Genomic DNA, 22,416 nt, shown 5'->3' with positions numbered 1-22,416 from the left:
TCCTCTGCGTTCTTCTTTCAGTGGAGGGGAAATGTTGACACCGTCTCTCAGGGGAAATCTCTGGCTCCGATTTTTTGTATTTTTGACTGTAATGCGATCAACGGATACACAAACATTAGACCCTACTCAACTTTGGATCCTGGATGTAAGTCCTTACTCAGCTTGCTATATCAGGACATTCAGAAACTCATGCGTGTGTCTCCCCTTGTGCTGCTTTTTTAGAGCTACATTTTTGCTCTAACAGAGTAAAGAGAGCAAACAGGGCTGGGTGCCAGAGTTTTGTAGATCTATCATGTCACGGGCATTCCAGCTGTGACTCTTCTTTTGTCGGAGCTTTTTTGGAAAATGGGTTAGTGCTGTGCCCTATGGGATTCAGAGTTTTCTGTCGGGAAACACGCCTGAGCCACACAGTCTGTGTGTAGTTCAGTGGTCATTTCATCCAATGGCTGGCCCAGCAATATGAGAGAGATGGTGTTAACCAAGACTATTGGATATAGATGTGTGGCAAATAAAATATCTCTAACAGTCCTATATTTAGTTTTTTCCAGAAGAACTCTTTGTATTTTTCTGCAACTTGCATGTGGAAGGGTGAAACCTCTTAGAGCATCAAATTCTGTTTGACCATCGTAGACCTTTACATTTTTTATTTTCTTTGCTTTGTCTTTTCTTATTGCTTTTGCTTTTGGAAGATTTAAAAAATATATTTTCTCAGATATCAACGAAGACAGTTATCTCCCTTCATACTCAATAATTTGTTTATCACTGACATTTGTAATGCCTGCTATAAACCTTGTATTGAGCACAGCAATAAATCAACAAAATTGTAACTTTTTCTGTACTCAGACCATTCCTTTGTTACAGCCGTCCAATTATGTTATTTTTTTCTCTCTGTGGAGAAAAAAAAGACACACGGTGTTTCTGTGAAACAGGTAAAGCTACCCTGGGTAGGGACAAACCACAAACAGCTGAGTTTTGAACATCTCAAATCTAACTCTGTCTTCAATGTTTGTATAAGCAGAGGTGTAGCTATACACTCTGTACTGTATGTAGTGTAATGATTTACTTAGTTTATCATCATTAGAAAACTGCTTTTTGGTTGGTGTTAATTCTTTCAAAATTTAGGTATTCTGTTTAGAAATGCTTTTCTAGTATTTGCAACAATGCTTTAGAATCACAGAACTAAAAGATTAGATAAATTTCTAACACACCATCAAATAGAGCGCTGATGTAGTTAGCCTGTGTACCTAGTCTAGTTAAGCAGCAATTATGTACTCCTTTAGTTTTTTCTCACCAGCATTGTAATTCATATAAGTTTGTTGTGTTGCATTGGCTGAAATTTGCAGTTTGATCTCACTTTATCCTATAAACTAAACCTTTAATTCCCAACCTGAAAAAAGAAGGCTATGAAATATGCTGTACTATATGTGTTCTGTCAATTATCAATATGAGGAGAAGATATTTGTTTAGAAATGTATCCTTGTCGTTATGGATATTGTAGTAAAGATATTTTACCTTCAAATAACTGAAATGTGCTGCTTTTGATTTTTTAAGCTTTCTTTAAAATAAAAAGCTAATGTCATGTCTTTTGGGAACAAAGTAATGGCCTTAGTGGAGTGTGAATAAGTGTGTATTTCAGTCCATCTTTGCCTCTTCGTGGATATTCAAACAGGAACAAAAAACGAGAATAATGAAAATTCTTGCTCAACCTCCACAGACCCTTCTGCTGTCACAAGAACGGAGTGGGTGGACAGCATCCCACTGTTAAAAGAAAGGTGCTACGTAATTTTCTGTCAAAACAACCTTAATGGTAGACATTAGGGATGTAGAGTGGAGGGTGTGCTTTAGGCTAAGGCTTTCTGCTTTCACGATGAGTCAAGTGACAGTGATTCCACTTCACATTATAGTGCGGTTAAAGAAATATGGGATATTTTTGAAACAGATAAAGGCTGCACCCCACTTTTTATTTGAGCAGACTGGCTCAGTTTATATAGGTATAAACCATACTCGCATTTTGCATTAGAGATGATGGATTAGTGGTTTTCCTGTTGACAGTTTTGCATTCTTCAATTTCAAGGTGTAGTTTTTTTTTAACCTTAAGGTATTCAGACAGTTCTGTTCTTGAGGATATACTCATTTTTCTTCAAGTTGTTTATTTTTCCATTAAAGTATGATAGTATATAAGTCCCTAAACATCAGAGAGGGGAGTTCCACAGAGCAGTGCAAACTCAGAGGCATATTTTACAGTGGGAAATTTGGTTAAAAAAATTAGACAACTGGCAAGAGTGTAATTTCAGATTCTTACTTCAGAACATTTGAACAAAACAGCAAAACCATGTTCAGAAAACATACCTCATCACTACCTAACTGTTGCAGCAACTTGGTGGTATGAGGGCATGGGAAAGCAGTGATTGCTTCAACCTTGCCCAGCAAGGAAACTACTCCCTGTGGAGGAACATGGTGGCCAAGGAAATCAGTGGCTGATAGGACAAAGAAGTCTTGGATGTGCAGGATGGGGTACCGAGGCCAGGGCTGTTCACACCGGAGGTGCAATCTGAGGCAGGAAAAGTTTAACAAAAATAAAAAGCATCACTCAAGCCAAGAAGCATTAGCATGTTCTCCATTAGCTCTGTAGGTTTACTGTCTCCGAAGTTCATTACAGACAGAAGTTGCTCTGCTCGCTCCTCGAAAAGACGGCTAGAATAAATAAAGGAGTTGTTGCTTAAGAGGTCAAATTTGTTAGATGCCGGTGGGTCCCTTCAAACACACCATGTGGTAGAGCGGTCTAGTGCAGCAATGAAGTGGTAATAGTGTTGTCTACTGCGATGGGAATTGAAACTGACCCTCGATGTACTGGAATCATGGGTCTGGGTCGTGCTTCCAAAAATCAGGCAGCTTGACTTGAGCTGCAGGAGGTGCTGTTGTACCATCGCTACTAACTTCCACTCCAGCCATAAATCTCCTATTTGGTCTTCCTCTAGGCATCCTGTCTGGCAGTTCCAGCCTCAGCATCCTTATACTGATGTACTCACCTTCCCACCTCTTTGCATGTCCAAACCATCTCAGTTTGCCCTCTCTAACTTTTATCTTCGAAACATCTAACATGAGCTGTTCCTTTGACGTAGTAATTTGTAATCTTAACCATCCTTGTCACTACCAAAGAGAACCTCAACATCTTTATCTCTGATACCTCCAGCTCTACCTCCTGTCTTTTCCTCAGTGCCTCTGTCTCTAAACCATACAACATTGCTGGTCTCACCAATGTCTTGTACACATTTCTGTTCATTTTATCTGATACTCTTTTATCATACAACACACCTGATACTTTCTCCACCTATTCCAAACTGCTTGGACACATTTTTATTCACCGCCCTTCCACACTCACCGATGCTCTGGACCTTTGACCCTAAGTACTTGAAATCCTTCACCTTCTTTATCTCTGTGCCCTGTAATCTCACAGCTCCACTTGATTCCCTCTCATTCACACACATGTATTCTGTCTTGCTACAACTAACATTCATTCTTTCCTGGGCAAATCTCCATCTCTGGAGATAGTCCTCTACCTGTCCCCTGCTCTCACCACAGATCACAATGTCAAATGCAAACTTATAGTCTACAGAGATTACACTTTAACCTCATCTGTCAACCTGTCCATCCCGACAGCAAACAAGAAGAGGCCGATACTTGATTCAGTCCCACTTCCACCTTGAACTCCTGTGTCCCACCTACAGCACACCTCACCACTATCTTACAGGTCTCATACATGTCCTGCACCGCTCTAACATATTTCTCTGCTATGCTACACTTCCTCATACAATACCACAGTTTTGTCTCTTGGCAACCTGCCATATGCTTTTCTGAGATCTACAAAAACACTATGCATCTCCCTCTGACCTCTGTACTTCTCTATGTTGAAATGAAACAATACTGCTGCTCGTCATTGTCCCACATCTTCTTAACTGATCTCTTTCTCCGTACACACTCCTGTACTTCCTCAATCCACCACCAAGTCTCCTTATCAACTTTCCTTCCAGACGACATACCATACTGAGTTCCTTGTAAGTCAACCTGTGTTCCTGCCTCTTCTGAAAGAAAGTAGCCACTACAGCCATTTCCATCCACCTTGCAAAATCTACTACCATCTGTCATTTTGGATACCAAACCTGCCCATCACTCCCTCATCACCTCTGTTCTCTGCTCCAACATGTCCATTGATATTTGTACCAATCACCACTCTTTCGCCTCTGAGGGTATTCTGGATCACTTCATCTAACTGGCTCCAGAATTTCTCTTTCTTCTCTCACATCCTACCTGAGGGGTATAACCACTAACAACATTGAACATCACATCTTCAATTTCCAGCTTCAGGCTCATCATCCTATCTCACACTCTTTTCACTTCCAGAACATTCCTGACAAACTCAGCCTTCAAGATAAGTCCTCGACCATTTCTCTTTCCATCCAAACCGTGGTAGAACAGCTTGAACCCTTGAAGCTTCTAGCCTTGCTACCTTTCCACCTGGTCTCCTCAACACATTGTATTTCCACCTTCCTCCTCTACATCATGCCAACCAACTCTCTAGCTTTTCCTGTAATAGTCCCAACATTCAAAGTCCCTACTTTCAGTCCTAGACCATTGTATTCCCTATTCTCCTTTGCCTATGGACATGTCTCTGTCCTCTTTTCCCATCTTCTGCTTTGCTAACCATGAGAAGTCCAATTTCCACCAGTACCCTATGTCACCAGTGTTAACCCAGGCATTGACTGATGGGGTATGGAGATCATGTTGTTCATTTGCATGACAGATATGGTAAAGGTTTTAGGTCGGATGCCCTTCCTGACACAACCCTCAGCAATTATCCAGGCTTGTGATTGGCCCCTCTTTGAGGCTACATTGCTGATTTAAAACTATTTTAATAATTGTAATGTTTGCCATTTACCTTTGTTTAAAGAATTACTGAAGTTAGTTTTACTTTTTAAGCCAACCTACTGTGACAAAATGTAAAGCCAACTGCATGTACTAAGCTTGAGTTAAATTAGCTTTTTATTGAAGCTCATAACTTTTTTATTAGAACTGATATTCTTAATCTCTCCAGTAAATGTCACTGAGTGTCATTCCAGATTTAAATGAAAATAGAATTTTGTTTAACTTGTGCATTTTATCTAATCTTCTGAGGATATAAGTCAAGAGACAGATGAGCATGAGGGAGATCTTTCTGAATGTCATCGGAGGTAATTGTTCACAAGCAGAGTTTATAGCAATTCCAACTGTTAGCATATGTGTACAGTTTGACGGATATGCAAGCATATGCGAATGTGATTGTGCCAGTGTTTGACTAAGCGTAAGTATGTGGGGAAGATACACAGTTGTGTCAGCATATTATTGTGTACATATCAGGGTTTGGAGCAGATAATACTGGCAGCCTTAGCAAATGAACTTGTCAAGCTTAAAGCTTCTTAATTCATAAGACATAGAGCTGGAAAAAGAAACTCTGACTCTGTTGGTTTGTCATTGGCGTATATTTGTCATTCATCTGATCAGCTGAATAACAAATATACTTTTTTTGTTTACGCAATAATCAGGAATCTATAATGATTGTATGGGGATGGCTGAAGTATGAAGTTCAGCTGCTTGCTGAATTGTAAAATGTTTGCTTTAGGTAGACATAAGTAGTATCAAATAGATATTGGAATAAATACCTTTTTACAGTATTATTTGAGAGGATTTCTTCACACATGTCTGGACATTTAAACACATTTGTGTACTGACACATCCATATGCATACCCACATTTTAAAGGCCAAATTAGTTGTTTTTTTTCTCCTGTGTTTTATAAGGGCAGTTCCTTTACATGGTCATCTTGCTTCAAGACAGTATCTCTTTGAAATGAGCATGATTAGCTTTCTATAATTGCCCGTTGGATAAGGCTGCAGTGAAATAAGAGACACATTTTTCACCACAGTTGAGGTAAAAAACTATTCAATAGGCATATTAATGCAATTTAACTTAAAAGTTCGAAGAATGGCATGTTATTAGACTGGATAAGATTCAAAAAGGGCTCAAGTACCATTCTACAGAGGATGACACCCACTGAGCACCACAGAGGTCAATCACAATTAATTCAGTTTTAAATTCAATTCAGCTTATTTATTTTAGTCAAAAACACATTTAAATCAATTGTAATTATCAAGAATTACAGTCAAGTTTAGTTTATTATTAAAATTGGTTAAAAAGTTTTCTTTCTAAAGAAACCCAGCAGGCATTGACTTGCAGCATTCACTCCGCATGGAAGAACATGTAGCGACAGTGGGCAGTCGCTTGAATTGTGTCGTTGACTTTGCAGCAATTCCTCATACTACGCAAGTATGTAATTGTTTTGTTGAATGAACACATTGCTTGTTGTATGTTTGTAAATGTGTGTTATTTTCTCACCGTTTTACCTTTTAAGTGTTTTAGCATTTTCAGGCTAACATTGTAAATATGAAATTGTTCTTTATGTTTTGCCCGTTGGAAATTTTTTTTAAAATAAAAATAATATGTAGCTTCTATGAAGAGAAAAGACAGAGAGAGAGAGCATAAAATTAAAAGTTGAAATGCTTTATCAAAAAGAAAACTTTAAGCTTTATCAAAAAGAAAACTTTTCAGCCTGGACTTAAAAGTAGACAGGGTGTGTGCCTCACAGACTAAAACTGGGATCTGATTCCACTGGAGAAAGATTTTTCAGTACCAGTCTTTGACAGGAAATATCTAATTTCAGCAATATTCTGGAGGTGAAATAACTAAATCCTAGAAACATGTTTAATATGGGATTTAAATACCATGACCTGGTCAGAAATAACACCAGCGATTTTTACTTTATTACTGGAGGCCAATTAAATGCCAACCAGATTACATGACTGACTAAGGAGTTGCTTTTCTGAAAGACTTGGGTCCAAAGATGACAAATTATTTTTGTCTGAATTTGAAAGCAGAATACATACATACAGAAGACATATTTGTAGTCTACCTAAAAGATTAGATTCATCATGATTTATAGATAAATATTGCTCAGTATCATCAGTGTTGCAGTGGGAATGCTGTCAGAAAATTTTACCAAATGGAAGCATATATAGTAAATAGAATTGGTCCAAGTACTGAGCCCTCTGGTACTCCAGAAGTAACCTTGGAGTGTGAAAAAGATTTATAATTTACATGAACAAACAAGAATTTGTTGGACAAATAATATTTAAACCACCCTAGTGCTTTTCCTTTGATCCCCACAACATGTTCTGTCCTTTCTAAGAGAATATTGTCATCAATTGTATTAAATGCAGCACTGAGATCTAACAGGACAAGTACGGACACAAGTCCATTATCTGAGGCTAGGAGAATATCATTAGTGACTTTCACAAGAGCTGTTTCAGTGCTATGATGAGCTCTGAAACCTGACTGAAACTCATCAAACAGGTGATTACTGTGTAAATGCGTGTATACTTGATTAAGAGCTACAGTATTTTCTCAATAATTTTAGATAAGAATGGAAGACTAGATATAGTTCTGTAATTTATTAAGTCATCTTGATCGAGAGAAGGTTTCTCACGTAAAAGTTTAATTACAGTTACTTTAAATGCCTGTGGTACATATCCGTTTACTTAGGATAAATTAACCATATCTGAAATGGGGGTGGTATTCAAAGGGAACACTTCCTTAATTAATTTAGTTGGGATTGGGTCTAACATTCAAGGTGAAGGTTTAGATAAAGCTACTATTTTTGAAAACTCAGTTCCAATGCTGACTTATTTACTGAGGACGAAGAAATCGTGTTAAGAAGGATGCCAATGATTTTATTTGTAAGATTTTAGTTTTCATTTAAATATTGATAAAGAAGCCCATAAAGTCATAACTACGAGAGCTAAGGGAATAGATTCCTCAATAGAGTTATGGCAACTGTACTAAAATGAAAACCAGGATTATTTCTTTTTTCCTCAATAAATGATGAAAAATACGCACTTCTAGTTTGGCAAAGGGTCTTTTCAGACCATTTTTCCAGATTAAGTAGAACTCCTCTAGATGTTAGAGTGCATATCTCTCCAGCTAGTTAAACCAGGGAGCGAGCCTCCTATAAATAATTACGTTCTTTTTCAAGGAGCCTACATTGTCTAATGCCACACGCAATGAGGAAGTAACACTAGGAACAAGAGCATCAATTTGTGAAAGTGTAGAAATTAAATTGCTGCCCTCTGCTGTGTTTTTCTGTGATACTGAGAAAATTAAAAATGGAATAGATTATTTAAAATTTGTTATAGCATTGACTGATAAAGATCTACTTTATTAAAATTATCTTTCAGGGGTGGAGCGGTTCAGCGGTTAAATTAAACTCAAAGGTTATTAAAAAATTTCAGACAACACAGGGTTATAAAGGACTAAGTTTAGGCTACGTTTAGACCTTAGTATTTAATACTGAATCTCACTCACTTTATTATTTATAAGGCACCTTAAGACAAACACAGCTGCAACAAAGAGCTGCATGTGTAAGAACATTATAAACAGAAGTAAAAACAAAAGTCACAGGCTGTGCCAAAAGCCAAGGAATAAAAATACATTTTTAGAAGAGTGTTTGACAGGCAAGGGGAGATCATTCCATAAACTGGAAGCAGCAACACTCAAATTTCTGTTCCCACTGAGCTTCCATGTAAACCTCCAGGAGCTGAGGCATAAGATAAGAAGTCTGAAAAAACTGATCTAAAAATTGAGAGGATTGGCCTGGTGGACAATACAAAACAACAAACAGAAGTGCTTTTAGAGCTTTGCTATTTTGATGAGAAAAACTAAGGGTTAGATATTTAAAAGAATAGTAGCTATTAATGTTCCTTGGATTAATCAATAAATCTGACTGAAAGAGCATTGCTACTCCTCCTCACCCAGGGGAATGTAACATTTAAATCCCAGATAAAGAAACATATATATCCAATTCTACACTTATAGTTGATAAACTATCTTGTGTCTTGTTCAAACTCACTTCTGATCTGTCTGCAAAAATGAGATGTGGGATTTACGTTGTAAAATGTGTGCCAACTATTAAGTAATGACTTCATAAAAACCACGTTTGTCAGCATTTGTTCTACTGCATAAAATGTGTAGGTGATGCTTCTCACTGATCAAACAGCAGGCTCCAGTGTTGAAACTTCACCATAGTACTTTCTACCTTATTGGTTTGGTTGGTCTTTCAGATGAGGTATTACATAGAACTGGTATTTTCATCTGTACCATAGTGCTTCTTATTGAGAACTAAAGATAACATACCCTGTTGTGTCAAAGCACTATTAGTCTCTTGAACTTTTACTCTATTACACTACAAATGTCTTTATTGTGTTGTTTAAAGAACACTGGGATCTGGGGTTTCCTTTTTACTGTGAAGGTTTGCACTTACATTTTTTCATAATGTGTTGATCAAATTTATTTATTTTATATCCTGTGTTAAAATTGCTTTTAAAAATAATCAAAATCATAATTATAGCCCTCTACCCTCAAATTATGATTGACAGAGGCTCATAACAAACATAGTATATGAGGTTAAACTATAAGAGGTATTAAGAATATTACCTATGTGTGGTTATTATATGTAGAGAAGCATCTCTTCGATAACCTGAACAGTGTTGGCCTTATGATGAAACACTGATGGGGCCAAACAGAAAAAATCCCCAACGGAATATGCATTCTGCATTCTAAATTGTTTTTACCAAATTTTCTACTATCTACAGTGTTTAATAAAGCACCTTGAACTCGCATGAATATCAGCATCTAATTAAGTGTTCAGATATTTATACTTGTAGACTTAAGGATCTTGAAGTAAAAGCAAACATTATAGTACACAGTAGCAGTGAGTCCTGAAGTGCAATATCAGAAATAGTTCTGTTTTGTTTTTTGTTTCTTTTGAAGTGGAGTTGTGTGGGGTACTTAAGTGGTCAGTATCTCAGCAGTTAGAGTAATCCTAGTTTTAGTAATAAGTTAAGAACCCTCCTGAGGAAGATAAGCTGAAAGCTTCTCAGCACAGGGACAAACAAAAGATCAAAATTTCATGATACAACCTCTTTCAGTTTCAGATTCTGTGTTTCAATCCTAAACAACTACAAGACTGTAAAACCTGTTTAAATGTGAAAGCAAATTCAACATATTGATTGGAGATATATTATAGAGGGGGATACATAGGGCAACCCAAAAAATTATGAGTGAATCCACTAATGTAGGATTTCACATCGTTAGCACCACAGGCCTATTTTCACTTGCAAACACTGTTTACACTACAATCAAGCAAACCATAATTACCTAGATAGCTTCAACATGCAGCCACAACTGACATACGTATTCACCACAAGCATTCATAAAAACAAGAATTTCTAAAACATATTTCTATGACATGATCCCTTCAAGTTGACACGATACAGCTTTGTTACCCATCTCTATCATGTGCAGAACCAGAACAGGAGAGTTCATCTTGATAGTTTGGTAACATAAAGTATGTGCATAAAGCCACCAACAGATGTGGCTGTTTGGCATTTAAGTATAAATTTAGAGGGATTGTCTTAACAAATATATCTTCTTTGCACTGAAAACAACCAATAGCAATCAATGCTTTTTAATAGCATCTATTCTGTTGACACAGTTTATTGAGAAACTCAGAAAAAAATATGAATACATTAGGAAGTTTGAATTCCCACTCAGTGATGCTGTTCATTCGGCAAACTTTTGACTCCTGCTTTCTTTTTGCTCTCACACCTTAAAGTCGTACCCTTTCTGTCATTGTGTAGTATATTTACATCCATTTACAGAAACTCTTAAGAGCCCTCTGAAGGAGCCAAAAGATAGGTGTTCCCATCCTTCGTTTTCTGCCTCAATTCTCACTAACTAAGATGTTAGGAACAGATATGAGTTTTGAAAGCAAGGTTATATGATACCATATTAAAACATTATTTGCTAGACTAAAAATGTTGTGCAATAGCAGACAAAATATGTTATAGTTTCTAATTTGTCTTCGTACATGCAATTCACAACAACTCGATTGAACCAGAGAGCTAAATTTGTCAAATGGCTTGCTTGGGGTTGTTTTTGTGTTATGAGTTGTAATCGTGCTATCCAAAGTACTTCATCTACCCCTTCATTGTCTTTTCTCCTTTGATTGGGAAAGAAGGGGGATAGGAGGTGCAATCAGAGCCACAATTTTCCATAACTGAAAAGGATTTTACAAATGAAGTGTTTATCACATCATGCTTGAAAAAAATAACAGACCATTTTCAACATTCAGTTTGAATTATGTGGAGATACAGTTCCGATCAGAAGTTTACATATGCTTGGAGATAAATGTCCGATACATTTTGAGCTTTTAATGGTGTATTTGAATTTTGGTGGAATGATTATACAATGTACAGGGGTTGGACAATGAAACTGAAACACCTGTCATTTTAGTGTGGGAGGTTTCATGGCTAAATTGGACCAGCCTGGAAGCCAGTCTTCATTGATTGCACATTGCACCAGTAAGAGCAGAGTGTGAAGGTTCAATTAGCAGGGTAAGAGCACAGTTTTTCTCAAAATATTGAAATGCACACAACATTATGGGTGACATACCAGAGTTCAAAAGAGGACAAATTGTTGGTGCACGTCTTGCTGGCGCATCTGTGACCAAGACAGCAAGTCTTTGTGATGTATCAAGAGCCATGGTATCCAGGGTAATGTCAGCATACCACCAAGAAGGACGAACCACATCCAACAGGATTAACTGTGGACGCAAGAGGAAGCTGTCTGAAAGGGATGTTCGGGTGCTAACCCGGATTGTATCCAAAAAACATAAAACCACGGCTGCCCAAATCACGGCAGAATTAAATGTGCACCTCAACTCTCCTGTTTCCACCAGAACTGTCCGTCGGGAGCTCCACAGGGTCAATATACACGGCCGGGCTGCTATAGCCAAACCTTTGGTCGCTCATGCCAATGCCAAACGTTGGTTTCAATGGTGCAAGGAGCGCAAATCTTGGGCTGTGGACAATGTGAAACATGTATTGCTCTCTGATGAGTCCACCTTTACTGTTTTCCCCACATCCGGGAGAGTTACGGTGTGGAGAAGCCCCAAAGAAGCGTACCACCCAGACTGTTGCATGCCCAGAGTGAAGCATGGGGGTGGATCAGTGATGGTTTGGGTTGCCATATCATGGCATTCCCTTGGCCCAATACTTGTGCTAGATGGGTCCACTGCCAAGGACTACCGAACCATTCTTGAGGACCATGTGCATCCAATGGTTCAAACATTGTATCCTGAAGGCGGTGCCGTGTATCAGGATGACAATGCACCAATACACACAGCTAGACTGGTGAAAGATTGATTTGATGAACATGAAAGTGAAGTTGAACATCTCCCATGGCCTGCACAGTCACCAGATCTAAATATTGTTTTGGAGGAAACGTTTTCCTCCACCAGTATCACGTAGTGACCTGGCCACTATCCTGCAAGAAGAATGGCTTAAAATCCCTCTGACCACTGTGCAGGACTTGTATATGTCATTCCCAAGACAAATTGACGCTGTATTCGCCGCAAAAGGAGGCCCTACACCATACTAATAAATTATTGTGGTCTAAAACCAGGTGTTTTAGTTTCATTGTCCAACCCCTGTAGAACTTATTTGGTTTTGCAAAAACAAGAACTTGGTGCAAAACTTTAATTTATTGTGGACGTTTTTGAGGCCTGGAGTTTGCCATCCCTGACCTAGCTTTTCTTTTGAGGTGAACTTAAAGAATATGGAGGTAGTGCTTCTTCATTTTCCCATCCACTAGTGCAACGGACCAGTTCAAATGGCAAGGAATCATACCCACAGCATGATGCTGCCACCATATTTTTTGACAGTGTTACAGTGTGCTTTGGTTTCATTCTTCTTTGATTCTTTGGTTGTATTTTGTATCCTCGGGCAGCCATTATGAAGGATAATGAGAAGCCCTAAATAAATATGGCATTCACACAGGTGAATGTGTAGATAGTGTAGATAAACGTCTGACTGTACAAGGATGTTCTGCAGGATAGCAGCGATGAAAAATATGCATTAGAATATTAAAAGTGCATTATGTAAAATAACATGTTTTTTCTGCTACACTGATTTTTTGGAAATGGAACGTTTTCTATTAAACAAACAAGTTAGATCATGTGGGGAAAGTGGAGGGTGGAAAGAAGAAACCTTCAAAGAACAAGAAGTTTTGGTTGGGGGAAAATCAAGAAAAAGTTACAGGGAGGATGCAGAGAGAGAAACAGACAAATGCAGACTGATAGACAAATAGACACACTCACACCCCGTATACATACACAGGCAAAGACAGACAAAGGTCACACTGCCATCCCAGCCACTGGTGCTCAGACAAACTGCTTGTAAAATGCTCTATTTCCCATCCAAATTAAACTGTCAGTTAATATTAATGTGAAAGTGAAGACTGTCAGCCACACAAGATGCAGACACACAACGCAAACAGCTTTTACGCCCAAACACACAGACACAAATGCTGAATTTAGAATCTCGCCTGGTCAATTACTAGCAGCCAAATGTGGCTTGCATGGAGGTCACAAAGAGGTCTGTGCAGTATGAGTGTGTATTGTGTTTTGTGCATGTGTTTATGCATAGCACTGATCAAGCCTTGTGACACATCTCCTCCCATCAGTCACATGAAGGTTATTTCTGAATGAAGATGCAATTGTGGCACTCTATTTAATAAAACAAGTCACAAAAAGTCCCTGTGTATGAGTACCTGCTTATTTGCTTCAAATTGTGCATATTATATAAGTGTGTGTGATCACATTCTCTTTTAATGAGCCTCTGTAAGAGAAAGATTTGCAGATGGATCATACTTTGCCTCAATTTGGGTGGAGTTGTTTCCTTAAGCATGATTTTTTTTTTGGTGTGTTTATTTTGTGCACGTGTGTAGCAGCTGATTGCACACACTCAGTGTTGTTTTGTTTTGGTGTATCTTGTTGGAGCAAATGGGAATGCAGAATAGGGAAAGGAGAGAACAATCCTCATATATCTCTTTTTTCAACCGACCGGAACATAGCTTTCGCAGCTTGCTGTGAAGCACTCACAAACAAATGCACACAAACAGAATACCCAGCCAACCATAAAATCGTAGTGTCAGACCTGCTAATGCCTTCAGATAGCAGCAACCGTAGCCCTGCATGCTCTTACCCCATGACCACAAATGCACACACATATCAATGTAATAATCTCTTTTGACATAATGCTCTGCTCTGTAGAGGAGCCTTGTGGCTCTTTTTACTAATAAAAGAAACCGCAAATTTTAAATCCTTCTCCCTGGTAGTTCATGTTGCCTCAAAACTAAGATCTAAGAAAATAGATTTAGACAATCCAAAGCTAAAAAGCTTTGCCATTCACAGACCTTCTGCACACTTAGCTTTTCATCTGTGGAAATATTAATTCTACCTATGTCAATAAAACCTTGGTGAAATTATTGAAGTACATCCATAACTGCATTTAAATTAGGGCTAAACTCAGGTTATTGTTTTATCCATAAATATATTATTAATTCTTGTCCTTGAGGAGTTCCCTGTCTTATGCCAGTCATGTCCTTTAAGTCCTAAAACAAGAACTACCTTTAAAATGTTAATTAGAGAAGCCACTAATTTAAGAGCATCCTGTCTGAATGTGACACTAAAACGCTTATCGGTGCCTTATTCACATTTACACTGTGCTACTCTAGAGCCACTGCTGTGTGTCAGCTGTCCTCTTGGTTAGCAAAACAGCATAATTTCCTTTTTGAAGTGCAGCATTAAAGTTATGTTGTACATGTAGATTCACACTTAGATTTATTAAAAGGTTGAGGCACTTATTTTGGTATATTTCCTTAAGAGTAAATGCCAAAACCACACCGAAAATAAGTTATTCTGCCCAGAAACATGATTTTGCAAATATGGGACCCTTCAGATTACAGTCATGTGTGCCATCTGCTTCTTGTTACAGGCATATTTTTACTTAGTTTATTTTCATATTTCAGAATACTTTCTTATTAGCTTGACAAATAGGCCCACTCTGAATCTGATAATGCACCATTGTTATGTGCCAGTCTGGAGCTTTTAGCTGGTCTAACTTTAGCTTTTTACTCCATAGTAATTTAATAAACCAGCGATCTTTCATTAGAGTTACAAGTAGGTTGGCTGCTTTCCACATATAAGATGTGTCCTAGCTGTAATTCCCAGTCAAAAAGCTTTATCTACATCTTTTGATATTTGTGGTCCTCTGAAGCATTATTTGTCATTAAAGGCATTAACAGAGAAAACTATAATGAGAAATTGAAATGTCTATCTTACCCAACTTTACAACTACAGTGGGCACAGAGAAAAAATCAGTTTTTCTCAACACATACTGAGCTTGCGACTCTTGTAGATATTTTGAGTTGTTGCTAGAATTGAGTAAGTTTTCTGATGCTTACCAATATGGGTTGTTGTGATTATGAATATATTATTTGATATTTAGTATTAATACTTAAATATTTTATTAAATAATATTTCGGTCTGTTAAGGGTTGTCCTGTGAATACCACCGCCCAATAAGGCGGGATGAGCCAAGCTCTGGTATTATTGAACAGTAAAACTCTGTACACACACAGAATGAATTCACACAATTTCTTAAAATACAAGAATTTGTTAACAAAAATAGGTCAACTCAAAGTCAAACATATTTCAATCAACAAACTCTTTACTATGCTAAAACAACCCAACTAAACTATCAAGCTGAATGAAAGACTAAGGAAAATGAATGGGCTATGAACAATATGAACAACTGAATCAAAGATGGTTGAAAACCTTGATAAAAAGAGTGATGCAATATTACCATGCAATGTTTATGTTTGAGAAGCAAGGATTCTCTTGAAGAATCTGGAAATAAAGTTAAGTTAGTCTTGGAACTAACTTGGGCAACAATTGGTATGCCTTCAAACAACCGTTCACGATGCAAGATCAGATAAAACATTATTTTGGTAAAACAACATTTTAAAGAATGATTTGCTGAATAAAACCAACCTTCTGGATGACCAATTCTCAACAGTGTTTAATTAGCTGCCTTTATTTAATAAATAATACTTAAAGAAATATCATTAAGGAAATAGAAAAATCATATTTAAGGGAATATTATTTTGAATAAGAACCAAACCTTTCTGGATACGTGAGTCTTAATGGTTCCAGTTTGAAGAGTTATGTCTGCTTGTCAGCAAGGAGACATTAGCATATTGTGTCTCTCCTTCCAGTTCCGCTGGGGACCTGTGTGGAAGAGGTGTGTTTGTTGGGACGCGGGTTTTTTATTCAAACAGTGACGTCACGGGAAGTCCGCTGTTATCTATCTTGTTCCTGTTCCTGGCTCTGCTGGAAGTAGGTTAATGCAATTTATTTTAAAAGTTCCAGAAAAGTTCTTACTGGACTTTAATGTTGTAACCCATGGCTGGGGTCCCAACAAGGTAGTTGATAAAGGACTAAAATGTCTGAATGCTAAACCTGACCGCATCATCCAAGTCCTTATTCAGAATCAAACACACAACTTATCACCTTTAATTGTTAATTGTCACAGCATCTTTGACAAAAGTGCTGTCTAAAAGTGATTTGTTTTAAGTTTCACCTTTGCGCTGATTTCACTATCATCCATGAGAGGTTTATGCCAACCAGCACACAAATATTTGAAATCAAAACAAAGAATTGCGATATATTCAATTCAATTCAAAAATACTTTATTAATCCCAAAGGGAAAATAAATGTTGTTATAGCTCATTATGAAGGTTTCTTCAGAGAGCCGTTGTAGATGCTGATTGCTGTGGGCAGGAAGGATCTCCTGTAGCGCTCCGTCTTACAACACATCTGAAGAAGCCTCTGACTGAAGACACTCTGTTGTTGTAGGACGATATGCAAAGGCTTGTGGTTTTTCAAAACTGTTTAATTAAAATTTTAAACCCTGAACTACCTTTCCTTATTCTTTCTTGTTAGGCCACTGCAACTCTTTGCCCCCAGACTGCAAACTTATTTGTGGTTCAGTTTCCAGCTGTAGAATGGGAAGCATATAATTTCGTTTCAAGAGTTTGCCTTTATTAAAAAATATTGTGGCTTTTTTGTGGCAACATTCATTCTTATGCAAAACTAGTTACTCGGAAGTGGTACTGTGTGAATCGTCTGTGTATTTCAATTTTTTTTACATCAGATATCTTTTTTTTTTGTGTGACTTTATGTGCCCCATTTCTTCATACAAATTTGTACATTTTCAAAATTTTGTTCCATGGCGTCATCGAACTGGGAGGCAGAGCTAATTTGCCGTGTAGCTTTGGAAAAACAATAGAAAAAGAAGGTGGTATTAAAGGCCATTAAACCACACTAGGGATGAAAAAGGGGAATACAGCTGTCAGTATAGCGCAGAGAGTGGAGGTGACACTACCTGCATTCAAAGTGTGATGTGGAGCCTTTTTCCCACCGAGCAGTTTATTGTGACACTGGTCGTAAAAATTGATCTTTGTGCAGACATGTCTGGCAGACGTCCGCTTTGAGTCCGCACGGGCGTTCATGGAGTCAGGTATCCCCGACTATGTTCTGCCCTTAACCATAACCATAGCAACCTAAAAGTTTTTCTTTTTTGTTTTTATCTGAACTGTGACCCCGAATCCTAGATAAACTAAAAAAGAGACATAGTGGATGCGAAGCAGTAGCACAATGAAGAGAGAGAAGGAGGAAATTCAAGCAATGCCCTTCATCACTCATAACGGGGACTTGTTTGCCAGATCTCTGGGAAACAAAATGGATGATCTTACAGCTCTGACAAGAATCCAGCCAGAGTATAAGGAATAAAATATTATAATTTCCTCTGATATGTGGCTTCGGGATCATATCACTGGCCCCATCGTCTCTCTGCCTGGCTTCCTGACTATGTGAGAAAACAGAGGTTTGAAAAGGAATAGGAAAAACAGAGGAGTGGGATTAGCAGTTGTTGTCAACAACAGATGGTGTAAAGCAGGACATGCCACTGTACTTTTATCGACCCTGCAGCTGGGATGTTGAACTGGTTATAATATGAAACATGAAATAATAATATGAAAGCAATAAAATGAACCATGAGAGTTTACTTGTGTTACCACAGCAACCATATAAATTCCATCAGCTGTTGCTGACTCTGCTTGTGATGCTCAAGCAGTTAAGTTATTGCTTAGCTACAAACACAACAACCCAATGCATCTCTAGTAATATCTGTAGATTTTAACCATGCCTCACTCTTTTGTACACTTCCAGTGTTTCAACAGTTTGTCAGCCGTTATGCCAGAAGAAAAACAAAAGAAAAAAGTGTATTTGTTTTATGTAAAAGTCAGGCATGAATACCCCTCTGTTGCAGGACCTCTTGGAAAATTAGATCAAGATCTTGTTTTTCTTCTCTCGGGTAATGAACCCCTTGTTCAGATGTAAGCTGTGAAAAATAAGGAATTGTAAGGAATGCTTTGTGGAGTTGTTGTAATGCTACATACAGGAATGCACTTTGCCAGACATCAATACCATGCTTGAGTGTGTGACATACTATCTAAAAGTCTGTGTGGGCAGCATCATCCACCTCAGAACCATCAGGTGCTTTTTCAACAAACTCTGGATCACCGGTGATCTGAGGAATCTGCTTAAAAATAAGACAGCAATGAGGCTTACAGGAAGAGCTGGAGAACCAACTCCAGCAGAACACAGGAGATGTGTGGTCAGGGATGAAGAAGAATACAGGCTTTAAGCAGAAGGAGGATCAGATAAATAGAATACTAGGCAGGGCCAATGAGTTGAACATATTCTTCAATAGATTCGGAACAAGAAAACGCTGAGCATCATCCTCTCTTTTCTCCCACACAAATAAACCTCCCTTGACCCTCAGCTTTCTTGTTGCACCTCAGATGTTTCATTTTTCATCTCGATCAAGGACCATGCGGCTGCTCCATCTTTGTCTTCAGCTAAGGAGATGCTAGGACCTTCTTTGTCTTCCTCTCCTGCCTTTCTTTCTCTAGCAGTCAGGTGAAGAAGCAGCTGGGGAGACTGAACCAAAACTAGTCCTGTGCCGAACATCTATGTAGGATTCTGTAGCACCTCTTTTACTTTAGCCTTACCCAAACAAATGTTCCAGTACTATGGTGGACATTCTTCCTTGTTCTGATATCTAGGAAAGGTCTTCCATCAGTCCTTAATAACTATAGACCTGTTGCCCTGACATCCCACATAATAAAGGGAGTTAACTCCTGAAAGCTCACCTGAGTAAGTAAACCAGCACTTTTCAGGACACACCACAGTCTGCCTATTTTCATGGGTTAGGAGCTAAAACACAGGAGCACCACAGGTGACAATACTCTCACTATTCCTTTTCACTCGTTACACCTCAGTCTTCCAATACAAGTCAGTGTCCTGTCATCTGCAGAAAAACTTTGATGACTCTACACTTGTTGGGTGTATCAGAGATGGAGAAGGAAGCTGGTGGATCACCTTGTGGCACGGTGTGGGTAAAATAATCTTATCTTGAATGTGAACAAATTAAAGATCAAACACAATTTCCAATATGGGAGAAGAAGTGGAGGTGGTGGAGGAGGATAATCATTTTTACCAAGATGTAGCAGATCCTCTATAAGTCTGGTGTACAATTTCTTCTGCCCTCATCTGTTGGGGTAGAAGCATTAGATACACTCACTTCAAAAACCTCGATAAGCTGAGAAAGAAAGCTGGCTCTGTTCTGGATACTACTCTGGAGCCTCAAATGACGATTGTACAATGATGAATGCTTCTGAAAATGAAGAACATAAAGGTTCAACGCTGAGCATGCTCTTAACTAGACAGAAATACAACAACAGTGTTTCTTTAGGCAGAGGCTTCTCCGACTCTTTGAGGAAACTTAGATATCTTGAGTTACAACAGTGTGTCATTTCCCTTCGGGACTAATAAAATTAGTTTAAGTTATATTAAATTAAATTGAAAACCCATCTCTTGGCTGTGCGTTTTGACACCACATGTGATTTTACTTCATTTTGATTAATTTTATGCTTTTTTCTGTGTTCATCTGATTTTTATACACTACTTATATTGTTTGTATTCTACACCTTGTGACTATTTATTTACTAAACCTTTTGTTTATTCATATGTACAGCTTGTTAGTCCTGTGTTTTAACTTTATAATTAAAAGTGGATTAGATTAGATTTAAATAAAATATGTAAATGCTGCAACAAAAGCCTTTGCAGTGAAGGTTTTCTTTACTCTGTTGTGATGCTTGCTCTACCTTGGAGCTTACTTACTGCAATAACGTATAGCAGTGTTAGACAGACAGACAGTCAGACAGAAATAAAAGTTTAATCGAGGTTTAACAAACATATTTCCAGAGTGATTTTTGCTTTAGCTTTGGAAACTATTGGAATAATCAGGTTGGAATTTAAATTTACATAAATGAGACATTAAATGTGCAGGAAAAGCTATTACTTTTTAAAAGATCTATATCCAGGCAATACCTGTTTTTCTGTGTTATATCAAAACGTTTGAGCAGTGTTGAACCTAAATCATTAGTCCACATAAAAAGGGAGTATATACAATAAACAATTTCATCACTCCTTTATTTGTAAGCACATATAAAGCAAAAACTGCAATAGAATCAACTATAGTCATCAAAAGAATACATAAAAAAAGAATTAACTAATAAAACTGGTTTAATTTGATTTACACCAAGGAAGTCATGCTATGTTTGCATGTGTGTGAGAGTGAAAGCAATAGACACATATTTATTACAATGTTTGTGACTAATGAACAAATTTACCCCCAAGCCTATAATTACTCTGCAGTGTTGATGTGTCTCAGTTTATCAGGCCCTATGTACCTAATTATAAGAGCAAAACATGTACTTTTGCTCCTGGATGCTGCCATGTATGCTTTGGTGTGCTTTTCCATCAATCTTTACATCTGCTGCTAGCCCTGTGAGCATGACAGGGCCAGGCTCAGCACCACCGAGAATCACCCTGTCAGTTTCCATGTCTCTGCGTCTTCCCCCAGCGGCGTCACTCGTCTCCACAGATCAAAGAACTGACACATGCCCCAATGTTGTTTCTCCCCTTCTATCTCTGACTTGCACTCTTTTTCAATCTTAACCCTCTCCTTCTGTCACTCACCATCTCTTTCTGTCCTTACATCCAGCTTTCTTCCAGACTACATCAGTGGGGATTTTGATTCCATTAGAGCAGAGGTTAAAGCTTTCTATGCAGACAAGGTGAGTGGATCAAACTTTCCGCACACAGTTGTACACACCGAAGAAATATGATTTTAGACAGTCATACAGCAGGACTGAGAACAAAGTATCTCATAATTTCCTGTCTATTTCATTTTAAGGAAGTCTGACACATTTACAGCTCTTCTTTTTATTAACTCGAAATGCAATGCGGTTCAGATGTGCAAAAAGCCTTAAAATAAATGTATATTTTATAACAAAAACATAATCTCACGGTTGAAATCTTTTGAAAACTCAAACTTTTAATTTAAGAACAATTTAGTGTTTAGAAATTATTGTTATTTAGAAAATCACTGGTGGCACAATTGTTAGTACCCCTGCTGTTAACAGTTTGCACAACCCCTGCTTTGGCCGGTTGGACAGCATTAGCCTTCTCCTATGACATTTCAGAAGGTCAGAGAGTGTGATTTTTCTCCAGTCTTCTTTGCATAATCTTTCTAGATCTTCTAGAGTCTTGGGTCCTCTCTTATGCTTTCTCCAAATAATCCCACAGGTTAGAGTTTGGTTGGAGGCTGACATGGCCATTTCGATGTTTTGGATCATTATCCTGACACAATATTGATCCCATTTTTATTTTACTGGTAGACACCACCATATTATGTTAACAAATATGCTGGTATTTATAAGAGTTTATAATGCCATTCAACCTAAGAAAGTTCCTAGTATCCTTCACAATACATAAAAGTGAGCAAGAGGTGCTTCTTCAAATATTCTTCCTTTGTTTGACACCACATTAACCTTGATGATTTTTACTGAAAAGCTCAGTCTTATGCTCATCTAACCAAAGCACACAGTTCCAGTTAAAGTTGTCCTGCTCCCCAAACAACTAGTTGGCAGTTAGATAACATCTAATGGTTGCTATGGAGCCCACGTGAAGTAAATTATAAAAGAAAACATACATTTAGTGATTATAAGGGGTACCAGTATCTGTACAACCTTTGATTTTGTTCTAAACATCCATCTATATTTGATACTCACTTATTCCTCAAAGGGTGCCTCTGTCCATTATTCAATGGGCAAGAGGCAGAGTACACCATAGACTGGTCACCCGCCCGTCAAGGGAAATACAGAGACATACAAAAAATTATGCATGACTCACACCAAACAGCAATTTAGAGTGGCCAATTAACCTAACATAGATAGTTTTA

At 37.9% G+C, this 22,416-nt stretch overlaps 1 protein-coding gene across 5 annotated transcripts in view; it reads left to right on the top strand.

Moving 5' to 3' along the window:
• tpk1 (thiamin pyrophosphokinase 1) overlaps nt 1–22,416 on the top strand; it is a 124,265-nt gene that overhangs the window by 35,250 nt on the left and 66,599 nt on the right. For all 5 annotated transcript variants that reach the window (XM_047348920.1, XM_047348918.1, XM_047348919.1 and 2 more), the window contains one exon: nt 21,178–21,250. In XM_047348920.1, coding sequence (XP_047204876.1) covers nt 21,178–21,250 — 73 coding nt within the window. The remainder of the gene's footprint in view (nt 1–21,177; nt 21,251–22,416) is intronic.

The sequence above is a fragment of the Girardinichthys multiradiatus genome, chromosome 21 (assembly GCF_021462225.1).
Source record: "Girardinichthys multiradiatus isolate DD_20200921_A chromosome 21, DD_fGirMul_XY1, whole genome shotgun sequence".
NCBI lineage: Eukaryota > Metazoa > Chordata > Actinopteri > Cyprinodontiformes > Goodeidae > Girardinichthys > Girardinichthys multiradiatus.
This window is presented reverse-complemented; position numbering and strand designations above follow the sequence as displayed.